The sequence below is a fragment of the Manis pentadactyla genome, chromosome 5 (assembly GCF_030020395.1).
Source record: "Manis pentadactyla isolate mManPen7 chromosome 5, mManPen7.hap1, whole genome shotgun sequence".
Lineage (NCBI taxonomy): Eukaryota > Metazoa > Chordata > Mammalia > Pholidota > Manidae > Manis > Manis pentadactyla.
In genome coordinates this window covers 93,030,753-93,043,848 of record NC_080023.1, presented here as the reverse complement: position 1 = coordinate 93,043,848, position 13,096 = coordinate 93,030,753, and the positions used below count along the sequence as shown (strand labels likewise).

Below are 13,096 nucleotides of genomic sequence, written 5' to 3'. Positions count from 1 at the left end.
TCATAGGAAGAAATCTTTCCTGTTTTCTGCTCTGTATGCTGCCTTTATCTTTGGTGGTCGGCACCTAATGAACAAACGGGCGAAGTTTGAACTGAGGAAGCCATTAGTGCTCTGGTCTCTGACCCTTGCAGTCTTCAGGTAGGTTTTCTCATTTCCCTAACTCAGTCCATCCATGTCACCAGACCTGGGTAACAGAAGCAACAATTGAACATTTTACATTCTATTTTACATCCCATGTTCTTTATTTTTTAGTACATTGAGGACATAAAATAAAGCCATGTCCAGAGAGAAAGCCTTCATTGCAACCATATTTGCCACAGTATACTCAGTCTTTTATTTTGAGAGTTTTTGGACCATCTCTTTGCCAAACTGCACATGCTGTAATTCACTTATCTCTTAGGACTAGAAGTAGTGTGTCAATTCCATTATTTTTGTTGCGTAAATATAGATGAAGGGCTAGATGGAAAGCCACCCCAGAAAACTGTTGAAGTCTGTGTCAGAGTAGGGGTCAAATGTGATTGGCATGTTCTTACTAATACTTAATTTAAATGGCACTTGGACATATGACCAGATACTGGACACACCTGTCTATATCAAGAGAATGTTTTTGTTCTGCATACCCAAAAGCTCTCTCCACTGCCTTTGCCTAATTTGACTCTCAGGCATATGTTTATGCAACCAGTTCTTGCTTTGTATGCAGTAGAACTCGTTATAGAGGCTGTCAGGACCAGGCCTGGTCTCTCCAGTGGCATCTGCTGGCCAACATTCAGACACACTCCTAAAGCTTGAAGGAGCATTTCTAGTTCTGTAATTAGTGATAATCTAGGCAATCACAAGACTAATGAGCACCCAGTTGGTGTCCAAACAGGTGCCAGAATTTATGTACAGTGCTAACAAAGGCACCTGTTCTATTTGTGTTCTGCTTGTCAAAACCAGCCAGAACTAGGCTTGCATTGGGTTGGGGTTGGGGGGATAGAAGGAGCAGATGCAGGTATACTACAAAATAAAAAATGATTAATTATAATATTTACGAATATTTGTTTTTATTTTTTCATATTATATAGTAACTTTACCACTATGCAGAAATAAATAATACCATTACAAGCCTCATTAGTCACATAAGTCAGGAAGAGGATTTTCACAAGACTCTGATGATCTGTATGTTTCCTTTGTGTGTGTCAGATCCCTGTATCCACTCATCTGCTTGCTACTACTGAATATTCTGTTTGGACGCATTTTGCAAGGCACTGTGTTTAAGGTGGTTTGACTGTAACTAAAGACTTCCTCCTTTTCAGTCTCCCTTCAGCATGATTCTCTATACTGCAAAGTAGCATTTTCATTTTTATTTACATTTAAGGTTCACAGCGTATGGCTTACCTAAAATATTTTGATATGTGAAGAAAAAGTTATCTTCATGATGCCTTTCAGCATTTTAGAATTCTCAACATCCTGTGAGCCTTCCTCTTTTATTTTTATGAAACTTGATCACATGTAAGCAGAGAAGAGAAGGCAAGGACCCGCATGCACCCATTACTCTGCTTAAACAGTCACCAACACTGGGTTAATTTTCTTTCATTCATATTCCTACTCACTTCCTCTTTTTTCCCCAAATTATTTGGAAGTAATGCCAGTTGAAATATTTCTGAATGAAATGATTCCATTTCCGAAATTTGAGTACTCCTTTTAAAAAGCAGACCGTGCTATCATTATCTCACCTGTTAGTAATAAATCTTTTTTCTTAAGTGTTCAAATTTCCCCAGTTGTCTCATAAGTGATTTTGTTTTACCATTTATTTTTAAGAATCTGGATCAAAGTAAGAGCCATATGTTCGCACTGGCTGATTTCTTTTAACTTAAAGGTTTCACTTCCTCTCCCTGTGTCCCTTCCCACCTCCTCTGTCCTTTGAAGAAACCAGGTCATTTGTCCCATAGTTTCCTGTAGGCTATATTTTGCTGACTGCATTTCTTCTGTCCCCTGTGTTCTTTATTAGTTGGTAGGTAGATCTAGAAGTTTGATTATATTCAGTTTTAACATTTGAAATTTGACAAAACTTTCTACAAGAAGAAATTTGCCTTCATCAACTAACTATTCAGTAATCCTGAAGTATATATAGTTATAGCAAAGGCGGGGTAAATGCTTGATTCTTTGGCCATATTTAACATTGTCAAAAAAGGATATGATTACCTAACACGTGAATAATGTTTTTTTCCTTAAATATCATTATGAACCCATGGATTTATCTTTATGTGTCAGTGATTTTTAGATTCATTTGATTTCGATATATGTTAGTCCATTAGCTAATGTTTTTGTTTTAATGCTGAATTACCCCATCTTTGGCCAGTGGGAATTTCTTCAAGTTGGCTTCTGAATCTTGTTCACATGCACAGAGTAGTGCTAATAGCTTGATTGTTTTTGTGTGTGGAGGATGACAAGATGTTCCAGTACAGGCATATTGTATATTCTTTATGCAGAACTGGAATCAGCCATTTCTCCAAGGATCCCTAGTTCCTTTGGGGCCATGGACATAATATTTAGAAATCACTGTCTGAGTAATAGGGGTGATTGTTAAGCTAAGTTAGTTCTTATTTCTATGCCTTTCCAAAGCCTGAAATAGAAAACTATTTTAAGAATCCAGAGTTGGTACTGATACTTCTAATTCACCTTTATGACTTCAGAGTTTTTACCTAATTAACTTCTCATTTTTCCTCCTTCCCATGCCAAAATCTAAATGTGGGAAGTACCTGATGTCAGCCAGTAACTGCACATTTACCTTATCCTACAGTGAATATACACTAGACATTAACAATACTTTTATCTCTTTTAGATTGACACATTCTTGTTTCCTCTTCCATTTCCTTAATTCTGTTAGTTACCTTACTTCAGAGCCATGTTTTGTATAAAATTTTAAAAACAAGAATTACACAGAGAAGCACAAATGTGGAAAGTCTAGGGTCTTATAAAAATTGATCATAATATTCTAATCAGGAGTTTGGAAAACATTAATGGAATTCTGTGGTTGTATTACCTGAACATGCTTCCACGTTAGGAAGAGTATACTCAGTTTCTTTTGGGCAAACGATTCTGGACAACGATGCACAGGCTAAATACAGAATAGTATTTTTTATATGATGTTCATGTAAATTTTATTCCCAGATACAGAACATCTGTATGTTGTTCATTAATATATTCCAGTATGTATGTGTAAAAGTATCTAAAAAGGTACCAGAAGAAAATTAATTCACTCATTCTTGTCTGTTGAAAGGCAGAGGAGACATGCTTTTATTGAATTCCTGATATTTACTTGAAAATAAAACAAAAAATGTCGATGCTTATTAGAGTTTGGTTCTAGTGGATGGGCAGTTTATAAAAAGGATTTAAGTTTCTTTGTGGTGTGTTATCTTATTCAAAATAAATGGAGCAAATAGAATGTTGACATCTCAGTTTTGGGTATTCAGGTGTTTATGATTCTTTGTGCTTTTCTGCTTTAAAACATTTCTAAAATGTGCACACACACATATTTATATGATCTCACACACAATTCTAGAGAATTTCAAGTGATAGTTGCCATTTTTATTATGGAATCCAAGTGTCTTTTGAATAAAGTTGATAGATACAAAGCACCAAAAACAAGCTCTAGTCACAACAGATATTGTGATGAGTATTAATAAGAATTTTCCTATTTTGGTCATATAGAATGACTTCATTATTACAAGGTTATGTTTTTGTAGAAAATTTAAAATGCTCTTACTGTAATTCACAAATTTTCAAATCCATCTTTAAATAGTGTCCAATATAGAAGTTTAGAAAGTCCTTGCTCAGGAGACGGTCTTGTTTCAGACAGCCTACATCTACTACACTTTCCACCCTTTGCCACTGCAGGATGAGGTATTGATTTGGAAAAAGAAGGAAGGAAAACAGAACCAAACTTTTCAGTTAAAGGAATTGTAAGTGGGGAAAGGGAAGGAAAGTTTCTGACAAGGTGATTTTTTGTGTATTTTGCTGCTTTAGGAACAATTTCTTTCCTTAACTTCTCAAGCTTTCCTATTGGTTTTTTATAATAGCCAGAGATCCAGCTTGACTGATGTCCAGCTGCCAGAGACGGTGTTCACCCACGAACTAAGACAACTGACATGGGGGTTGATTTGGTTTGGAAGAGTTAAAAACTCTATCTTCATAACAGTTTGCTTCAGAAAGTAGGGTGCAGAGGGGGTTGTATAGTTTGGTAATAATTACCTGTAGAATATTTTTCTTGCCCCTTTTTGGCTGTTGATTGAATATGATAGCCATCTTCATACAGGGTATACACAGTGTAATTTATAGATTGCTATCGTAAGTGTTGATGGAGTAAATAGAATATGATTAACTTGAATTTTCACCCGGCCTGGAATGGATTCATTCCATTTGAGAATGATTTCTCAGGGTTTTTTTACTGTTTTCCCCATTGCCCGCACCACACACCCCTCTTTTCAGATCTAAAGCATTGGCTTCTGGCATCAATTAGTCTTTACAAATATTGCTGGGATGGGTCAAGCATTTCCTTATTTGAGAGAAATTCCATGTTGCATTTGGCCCTAGTATTTGAACATTTCCTTAGGATAAATACTGAGTAAAATTCTGGTAATTAAAATTAGCAAATCCTTTAGATGAGATTGTTCCCCATGGCAAACAGCATTAAACACTTCAAGGTACCTAGACACTGCTTAGTCATTACATCATATTGTTGTGACTTCTCAGCTGGGGTTACTACAGTTGACTTGTAAAGGAGTTTCTGTGTATTTAATAACTCCAAATTCTTCTAGTTTAGGTACAGATGTGTGTGCTTCTGACTCAAGCAACCTGTACCTGTGATCTGTCCGTCAGGGTTTTCTTCTCTTTTCAGCATGTGGAGTTCCAAGGAGCTTTCCTCCAGGTCTCTGACCCAGAACAGGTCAAAGCAGGGTGTCTCGTCAGTGCACATTAGAACAGCATAATTACTTTGTGCTGCATATTTATAGGTACCAGTATCACACTTGCTTCAAATTTGCTTACTCCTGTTTCACAGTGATTCACTCTGGCCTCAATTGTTTTATGCTTTATTTGCACGAAGCCAGGTGTTTCGTACTTTTTAGTCTGACTTCTTGCTTCATTATTAAACTGCGATTTTCCCTGTTGAAAGTCGTTTTTATATCTCCTGGTCATATTTAATCTTGTCAATAAGTTTTATCCTATTTTTATCAATAAATAAAGTATAAAATAGACTCAAGTTAATAGAAAATTACTCTTTTTTCTTTCTTTAGCGAGGTTTCCATAAACAGAGTGTTTAAGTAGAGCCCAGGAAATATCCCAAAGAGTATGTGTAACAGTGCAGAGCAGCAGGTGAATGGTATTTATACAGGTCTACTCATGGTTTTATTCACATACATCAGTATTTAGTATCTGAAGAATTATTAGCAAGTGTCTTAATATTTTGAAGATAACAAAGACATAACAAAACCAACTAAAATTGTTTAGATGAGAAAAATAAGACCTTTTAAATACCCGTATCAAAAGTGGTGCATCATTAACTTGTAAAATGATGAAACATTGAAAATGACACATTTCAGACAACTTACTTAATCAGTTTACACTCAAGCCCCTTGTGTCTAATATTTTGTTTGGTGGTTGCCAAAAGTGTGCCTTCCCTCTTGACCCACAAAGAACAACAGAGAGTAGGTCCACTGATATTAATGCTACAAAAGAAATGTAGGAGAAAAGCTCCTAATTTATCAATAGCAGGTTATAAATTGCACATTTTTAAATGTAGTATCAAAAAAGGGCAAAAGTAACAAGCAAAAGTTTACCTCTTGAAAGTATAATGCTGAGTGTTTATTTAAAAAGCAAGCTGCAGAATTAACTTAGATACTGAGTATGAAACCTTTAATAACTCATAAATTAACATTTTCTTGATTTAAAAATTTATTTATAAATGGCATTGTACTTATTAACATATATGTAGTAAAAACACTGTTTGAAAAATTTGGGTGGGTGATTATCTCTGTTTCGGAGGAGGCAGCAAGAGCAATGGGATCAGAGAGGGTCCAAAGGAGGTTTCAACTCCTTTTGTAGGATTTTGTGTTGTTATAAATAAATCAAACAAGAAAAAGGTAACTGTCTGATACAAAGTATGGGTGGTAACTTTTTTTTTTAAGTTGAAAGCAAATAATGAAAAGGTCCATTTTTGCAAAGAAAGCTAGCAATTGTAGTTACAAGCTTCTGGTGAGGTGCTGGTATGCATTAAATAAAGTGAGCTTATATCAGAACACAGACTCTGCGCCCTATTGATCCTCACACACCCTCTCCGCCCCATGATGGTAGATTTACAGTTAGAATTAAGAATGTTTCCTGTTTTCTCTTTTCTGATGCTAAGTTAAGAATATGTATAGTGGAAAGGGTAACATTGGGACTTCTCTTCTCCATCCATTTGTTGTTCAACTCTTGAAGGCTATCATTGTCAGTATTTCTATCTTATGAACAGATTTACTGTCTGGTAGACAGAAGGAAGTCAGATATTGCTCATTTAAACATTTGTTAATCATCTCATTTCATCAAAATATTTTTATATATAGTCTACTTGAAAATGTACATTATAACTTTATATCTACACTTTGTGTCTTTCTTCCTGTCTCTGGCTTTTGTGGGATTTTATCAAAGAACCATGGAAATCGTTGACTGCTTTCATTCTGATGCCTTATTTATAAATTACAGTTTCTGCCTCATTTTTTTAAACTGTAACTAATAGATATATAGAAAAATCTTCCTTTCTGAAGGCAGGGTTGTATAAAATTTGTCTTTGCAGAATCAAATCGGTTTTCTCAAAAATAAATTGCTGAAACATTTGTTTATTGAGACATAAAGTAACTGAGACTAGAAATAACACAACCACCAGATGACATGGTTATTTCAAAGGTTAGGTCAAAGAATGATAGCAAAACACATTTTTTTCCCTTTGTACAAAGAGAAATGTGAAGCATCTACACTGAATTTAAAAAAACCAATAAACTATTTAAGCAAAAAGTCCACTGCCGTAGGAAAAATTATCCCTGCGTGGACTCAGCACTTCCAAAGTTGGATTCCTTCTTTGATGAAGGAAACCATCAGCGTAAGTGGAGGTGACAATGTCTGTGTAGTCTAGTCTGAAGAAGATAATGGTTTTCTTCAGCATTTTGAATTGTATTTGAATCCCTTTCCAGTTGAGAGCCACCAGGATACCCTCCACACTTTTGAGCAGTTTGATACCAGGTTTGGTACTCTCTTCACCTGCACGTGCAGCAGCGGAACCACCAAGCGAATCACAGCTACAGCTACAGAGAAACCAGTCTTTCCCTGCCTGCCCCTCCCAATATGTGTGTACATAATATACACACGTACACACTGTAGGCACTCTCCCAGCTCCCCAGGAATTTATTTGACCCCCCTGTTTTCAGATAGAACTCAAGCAAAATGCTTCCTCAGCTGGGACCTTACACTAGAGGTTCCAGTGGCAGCCCAGATTCTCCATGATTCTCTGCCCTGCACTTTGTTAGCCCTGCCAGACTCATCAGTAGAAGGTAACAGAGAGGAGTTGTATTCACAGACCACTTCTTCAGCATTGTGTTTGTTTTTTAGATGTCTGGATTCCTTGCCAGAATGGGTTCTAGTCTCAAATCACAAGAAAGTGACACTAATTGAAGCACTTGACTTGTTTTGAAAAAACATGAGCAATAATAAAGATAGGAAATGGCAACCGTCCATCCTTTAAAAGTCAAGTAGAGCTTGTAAACTGGGATCCATACATTATAATTTGCTCTGAACATTCTTACTTTTATCCCTACTATCTCGATGTAATTACTAATGGCTCCCCTTTCACTGGCAAAAATGTCCCAATTTGAATGTAAATGACATGGCTCTTCTATTTATAACCCACTGAGAAATTGTGTTGGATCAGTGAAGCAGAAAAAGGAAAAATATCAACAAGCATTTGCCAGTTTAGCCCTCACAGATCTTTTAGTGTTGACCTCTCCTCTGAAACTCACTGTCCTTTCTGTAACATTTCCAAACATTTGGACATATATCATCACTTAAACCTAAAATATTCTGACGCGATCCCCTTTTGGTTATTCCTTTAAAAATCTTAAAATTTACCACAGTTTACCTAGCAAAAATCTTTTAAGTCTTTCAAAATATACAAATAATTCTTTCAATTGCTCACCAAGTTGTAGAATTATTAAACACCTGGAGTAGCTGCCCACACCTTTGCATGTCCATGCTGGACACTCTAGTCACTACCTTCATCACTTCACATCATAAATACTGGAACCACTAATGGCTGACTCTCAAATGTTTTCTCTATCCAAGCTACTCTATGTACCATAGCATTTTCCTGTGTAAACCTTAACTGAAACTCCTTTGGTGTAGGTTAAAACTTCAATCTGTTCATAAAAAGTTATAATCTTTCCTTGAACTGTTGGATTCTCTCAGAGGAGGACGCCGCTCTAAATCACTCGCGGAAGGCGTTTCTTGATGCAACAAGCAAGAGGAATTTATTCAGAGGCCAGCTAGCTGGGGTCCATGCGTTAGCCCGACGCAGCGGGTCTCAACGAGGACCCCGAACTCACAAAGCCAGAAGTTTTTATAGCATTTTCAAAGGGGCAGTATTTTCTACAGTCACAATACAGTGTTTTTTTTTTATAGACACATAAATTTTCGGCTGACGCCTCATCCTGGGGGTCTGGTTAGATAAAATCACTTTCAGAATGTTTAGGGTGGTTCTAGCAAGATAAGCTTAACTGATTGAGGTTGGCTAACTAAAGGTCACTACAATTAACACTGGCTGACTAACTTGTTTTTCAAAGTTCTAGTAATTTTTCTTTTTCTAGGTTAGAAAATGGTGTTTGAGCTTTTAAGATAGCTGTGCTTATGCTAACTTTTGATTCTTCAGGTTCTACAGAACCACCTTTCACCACTGCCTTGTACAAACTTTCCATTTCAGCCAACATGTTCTGATCATTGCTCACAAAACAAATGTGCTCTGCCCATCCTCATTTCATGTCTTTGAACACACTGTCCCTTCTCTTTCTCCATTCTTCCTCCGTATTTTTTCCCTTTAAATCTCAGCTGTTACTTATGCTTAGAATGCCATCTCTGTAAAGCCTTCTCTGATCAGGAACCAAACTTATCACTTTGTCATTTAACCAGCTTATATACTGCCTTATCTGTTTACCTCCTGATAGACCATATGAGACCCTTGAGGCCAGCATTGGGTCTGGCTGTTCCTGGAACACCTTAACATCACTCTAAACAGTTCCTGAATTAATTAAGTCTCACACTTGGCTACATCTTCAGTGATAGGTAATTGGTTTTTTTAGGCATTTCACCTGATCACACTTTATATATCTTGTGTGAGTTGCCTCAGACATACGCCAGTCCACTCTTTATTTGATGTCATCAGGCTTTTCCTGCGAAAGTACAGACATGATGTAAGAAATCTGGAAAAGAAAAAAAATAAGTGCTGGCAAAGATGTAGAGAAAGGGAACTCTCATGCTCTGTTGGTGGGAATGTAAATTGATGCAGCCACCATGGAAAACAGTATGGAGGTTCCTCAAAAAATTAAAAGGACCAGATGATCCAGGAATTCCACTTCTGGGTATTTGTCCAGAAGAAGCAAAAACATTAACTGAAAAAGATAAATGCACCCTCATATTCACTGCAGCATTATTTACAATAGCCAAGATATGGAAGCAACCTAAGTGTCCATCAATAGACGAATGGATAGAGGAAACATGGTATATGTATATGAAATGGAGAATTATTCAGCCATAAAAAGAATAAAATCATATGTTTTGCAACAACTTGGATGGCCCTTGAAGGCATTTTACTAAGTGAAATAAGTCAGACAGAGGAAGACAAATACCGAATGATCTTACTCATGTATGGTATCTTAAAAACAAAAATCCAGACTCATAAGTACAGAGAACAGATGGGTGGTTGCCAGAGGTGGGGGCAGGGGCTGAGCAAATAGGTGAAGGAGGTCAAAAGGTACAAACTTCCAAGCATAAAATAAGTCATGGGGGTGGAATATACAGAATTGTGACTATAGTTAATAATACTGTATTGTATATTTGACAGTTGCTAAGAGAATAGAAGTAAAAGTCCTTAGGTCAGGAAAAAAACATTACTATGTGTGCTGATGGATACTAACATGACTTTCTGTGGTGATCATTTCACAATATATAGAAATATTGAATCATTTTGTTGTATATGTGAAACTGAAGTAATGCTATGGGTCAATTATATCTCAGTTAAAAGACAAATGAAATCTAGGATGTATGTGATGTAATTGCATTCACCTTCTCCTCAAACATACTAGTAAAGCTGCTCCTTCAGGGCCCTCGCACCTGCCCTCCCTTTTCCCAGAAGACTCCTCGCCCAGATACTCTAACAGCTTGTCCCTCACCTCAAGACTTCCTTCAGGTTCCACCTTCTCAGCAAGGACTTCCCCATCCTCCCTTTCTAAAGCCACAATATGCCCCACCCACACTCCTTATCACCCTTGCCTGATTTATTTTTCTCCTCGTCACTTACCACCTTCTAGCCTACTCTATGTTTTACTAATCTTGTTTATTCTATCTCTCCTCCTACTGGACTCTGAGCGCCATGAGGACAGGAATTTTTGTCTGATCTTCACTGTGTCTCTAGGGTCCAAGTAGGTGCTTAATAAATAACTAAGTAAGCAAATAAATAAATAAATAAATGTTTTTTAAATTAAAAAGGGAAATGAACAGAGGAGGTTTGTAGATAGTCGTTAGTAACTCTACTTTGCTTTTTTAGAAGACTTTCTTTCCAAAGTGGAAAATAGCAAAATTTTTCTGCTTGTCCCTGAATCCAGGAACTACCAATAAGTGTTCCCCAAAAAAACAATAATTAGATTAAGTAGATACATGATATTTTGCTTGTTTGTTTAAATAAAAATGTCCATTAGGAGAATTCTGAGAGCTACTGTAAAAGGGGCTTCCTGAGAAGAAGCCAGGGAAGCCCAGGTCACTCTGCTTGGCAGGTGGCCCTTTGAGCGCTGGTCAGCCTGGGTAAGCTGGCTCCTCCTTACTTTAAGCTCAGCGCCGAGCTGCTCCAGACTTACTTAATGGAACTATTCCTTTCCAAATCCACTCATCGTGTAATGATCTAGTCCACTGTAACTCCAGGGGGGAACATCCTGGGGCAGAATACCTTTGAAACTGCAATCAGTCAAAGAGAGAAAGTAGGAGAAACCCATTTATTTCTTACAAACAGTCATCCCACACCTCTCTCGACCTGGCTGCCGAAGAAGAGGCCCCATCCAGTCTCTCCCTTCCAGATATGCCCTAGCTCGCCCTTGTAATTATCTACTGATATGGATGGACTACTTTTCTCCAACCCTTGGAAACACCTGTTGATATGGAGATGCACTAAAGCCAGATGAGAGAGTCTGGAAATATTGCAGTTGTACCCACATTCACATAGAACAAAAGTTCACAGTTTGTGGCAGTTCTAAATGTAATAAGCCAATGGAGAATCCAGACCACTACCAATGGGATGTATGAAGAGACCTGCAGGTTCATGTAAGCACAGACCACAAAAGGCCTCACCTTCTTCCAGAATTGCCATCTCCCTGACAACCTTTGCTTATTTACACTTGGAAATGGTATCTGGTAGTTTTTCTTAAATAATTTTTTTTTTTACTTATAAAAACAAGATTTCTCTGCATATAACTGAAAACCATATAAAAGCATACATACAAAGCCTTTTACTCTTACTGGCCACAGATATTTATTGTGAATATTTTGGTACATGCCCTTTCAGTAGTTTAATGTTAAGTTTGAGATTCTTTTTTTTAAAAATTTTTTATTAAAGTATTATTGATATACACTCTTATGAAGGTTTCACATGAAAAAAACAATGTGGTTACTACATTTACCCATATTATCAAGTCCCCACCCATACCCCAATGCAGTCACTATCCATCAGTGTAGTAAGATGCCACAGATTCACTCTTTCCCTTCTCTGTGCTACACTGTATTCCCCATGACCCCCCATACCATGTATACTAAACATAATACCCCTCAATCCCCATCTCCCTCCCTCCCTCCCAACCCACCCTCTCACACCCCTCCCCTTTGGTGACCACGAGTCCCTTCTTGCAGTCTGTGAGTATGCCACTATTTTGTTCCTTCAGTTTTGCTTCATTGTTATACTCCACAAATGAGGGAAATCATTTGGCACTTGTCTTTCTCCACTTGGCTTATTTCACTGAGCATAATATCCTCCAGCTCCACATTGTTGCAATAGTAGGATTTGTTTCATTCTTATGGCTGGATAATATTCCATTGTATATATGTACCATATCTTCTTTATCCATTCATCTACTGATGGACACTTAGGTTGCTTCCATATCTTGGCTATTGTAAATAGTGCTGCAATAAACATAGGGGTGCATATGTCTTTTTGAGTCTGAGAACTTGTATTCTTTGGGTAAATTCCAAGGATTCCAGGGTCAAATGGTATTTCTATTTTTAGTTTTTTGAGGAACCTCCATATTGCTTTCCACAATGGTTGAACTAGCTTACATTCCCACCAGCAGTGTAGGAGGGTTCCCCTTTCTCTGCATCCTTGCCAGCATTTGTTGTTCTTAGTCTTTTTGATGCTGGCCATCCTTACTGGTGTGAGGTGATATCTCATTGTGGTTTTAATTTGCATTTCTCTAATGATTAGTGATGTAGAGCATCTTTTCATGTGTCTGTTGGCCATCTGAATTTCTTCTTTGGAGAACTGTCTCTTCATATCCTCTGCCCATTTTTTAATCGGGTTATTTGGTTTTTGGGTGTTGAGGCATGTGAGTTCTTTATATATTTTGGATGTTAACCACTTGTTGGATATGTCATTTACAAATATATTCTCCCATACTGTAGGATGCCTTTTTGTTCTGTTGATGGTGTCCTTTGCTGTACAGAAACTTTTTACTTTATGTCGTCCCATGTGTTCATTTTTGCTTTTGTTTGCCTTGCTCGAGGAGATGCATTCAGGAAGAAGTTGCTCATGCTTATATTCCGGAGATGTTTGCCTATG

At 37.3% G+C, this 13,096-nt stretch overlaps 1 protein-coding gene across 3 annotated transcripts in view; it reads left to right on the top strand.

Moving 5' to 3' along the window:
* ELOVL6 (ELOVL fatty acid elongase 6) overlaps positions 1 to 13,096 on the top strand; it is a 134,917-nt gene that overhangs the window by 86,100 nt on the left and 35,721 nt on the right. For all 3 annotated transcript variants that reach the window (XM_057502528.1, XM_036920866.2, XM_036920867.2), the window contains one exon: positions 7 to 138. In XM_057502528.1, coding sequence (XP_057358511.1) covers positions 7 to 138 — 132 coding nt within the window. The remainder of the gene's footprint in view (positions 1 to 6; positions 139 to 13,096) is intronic.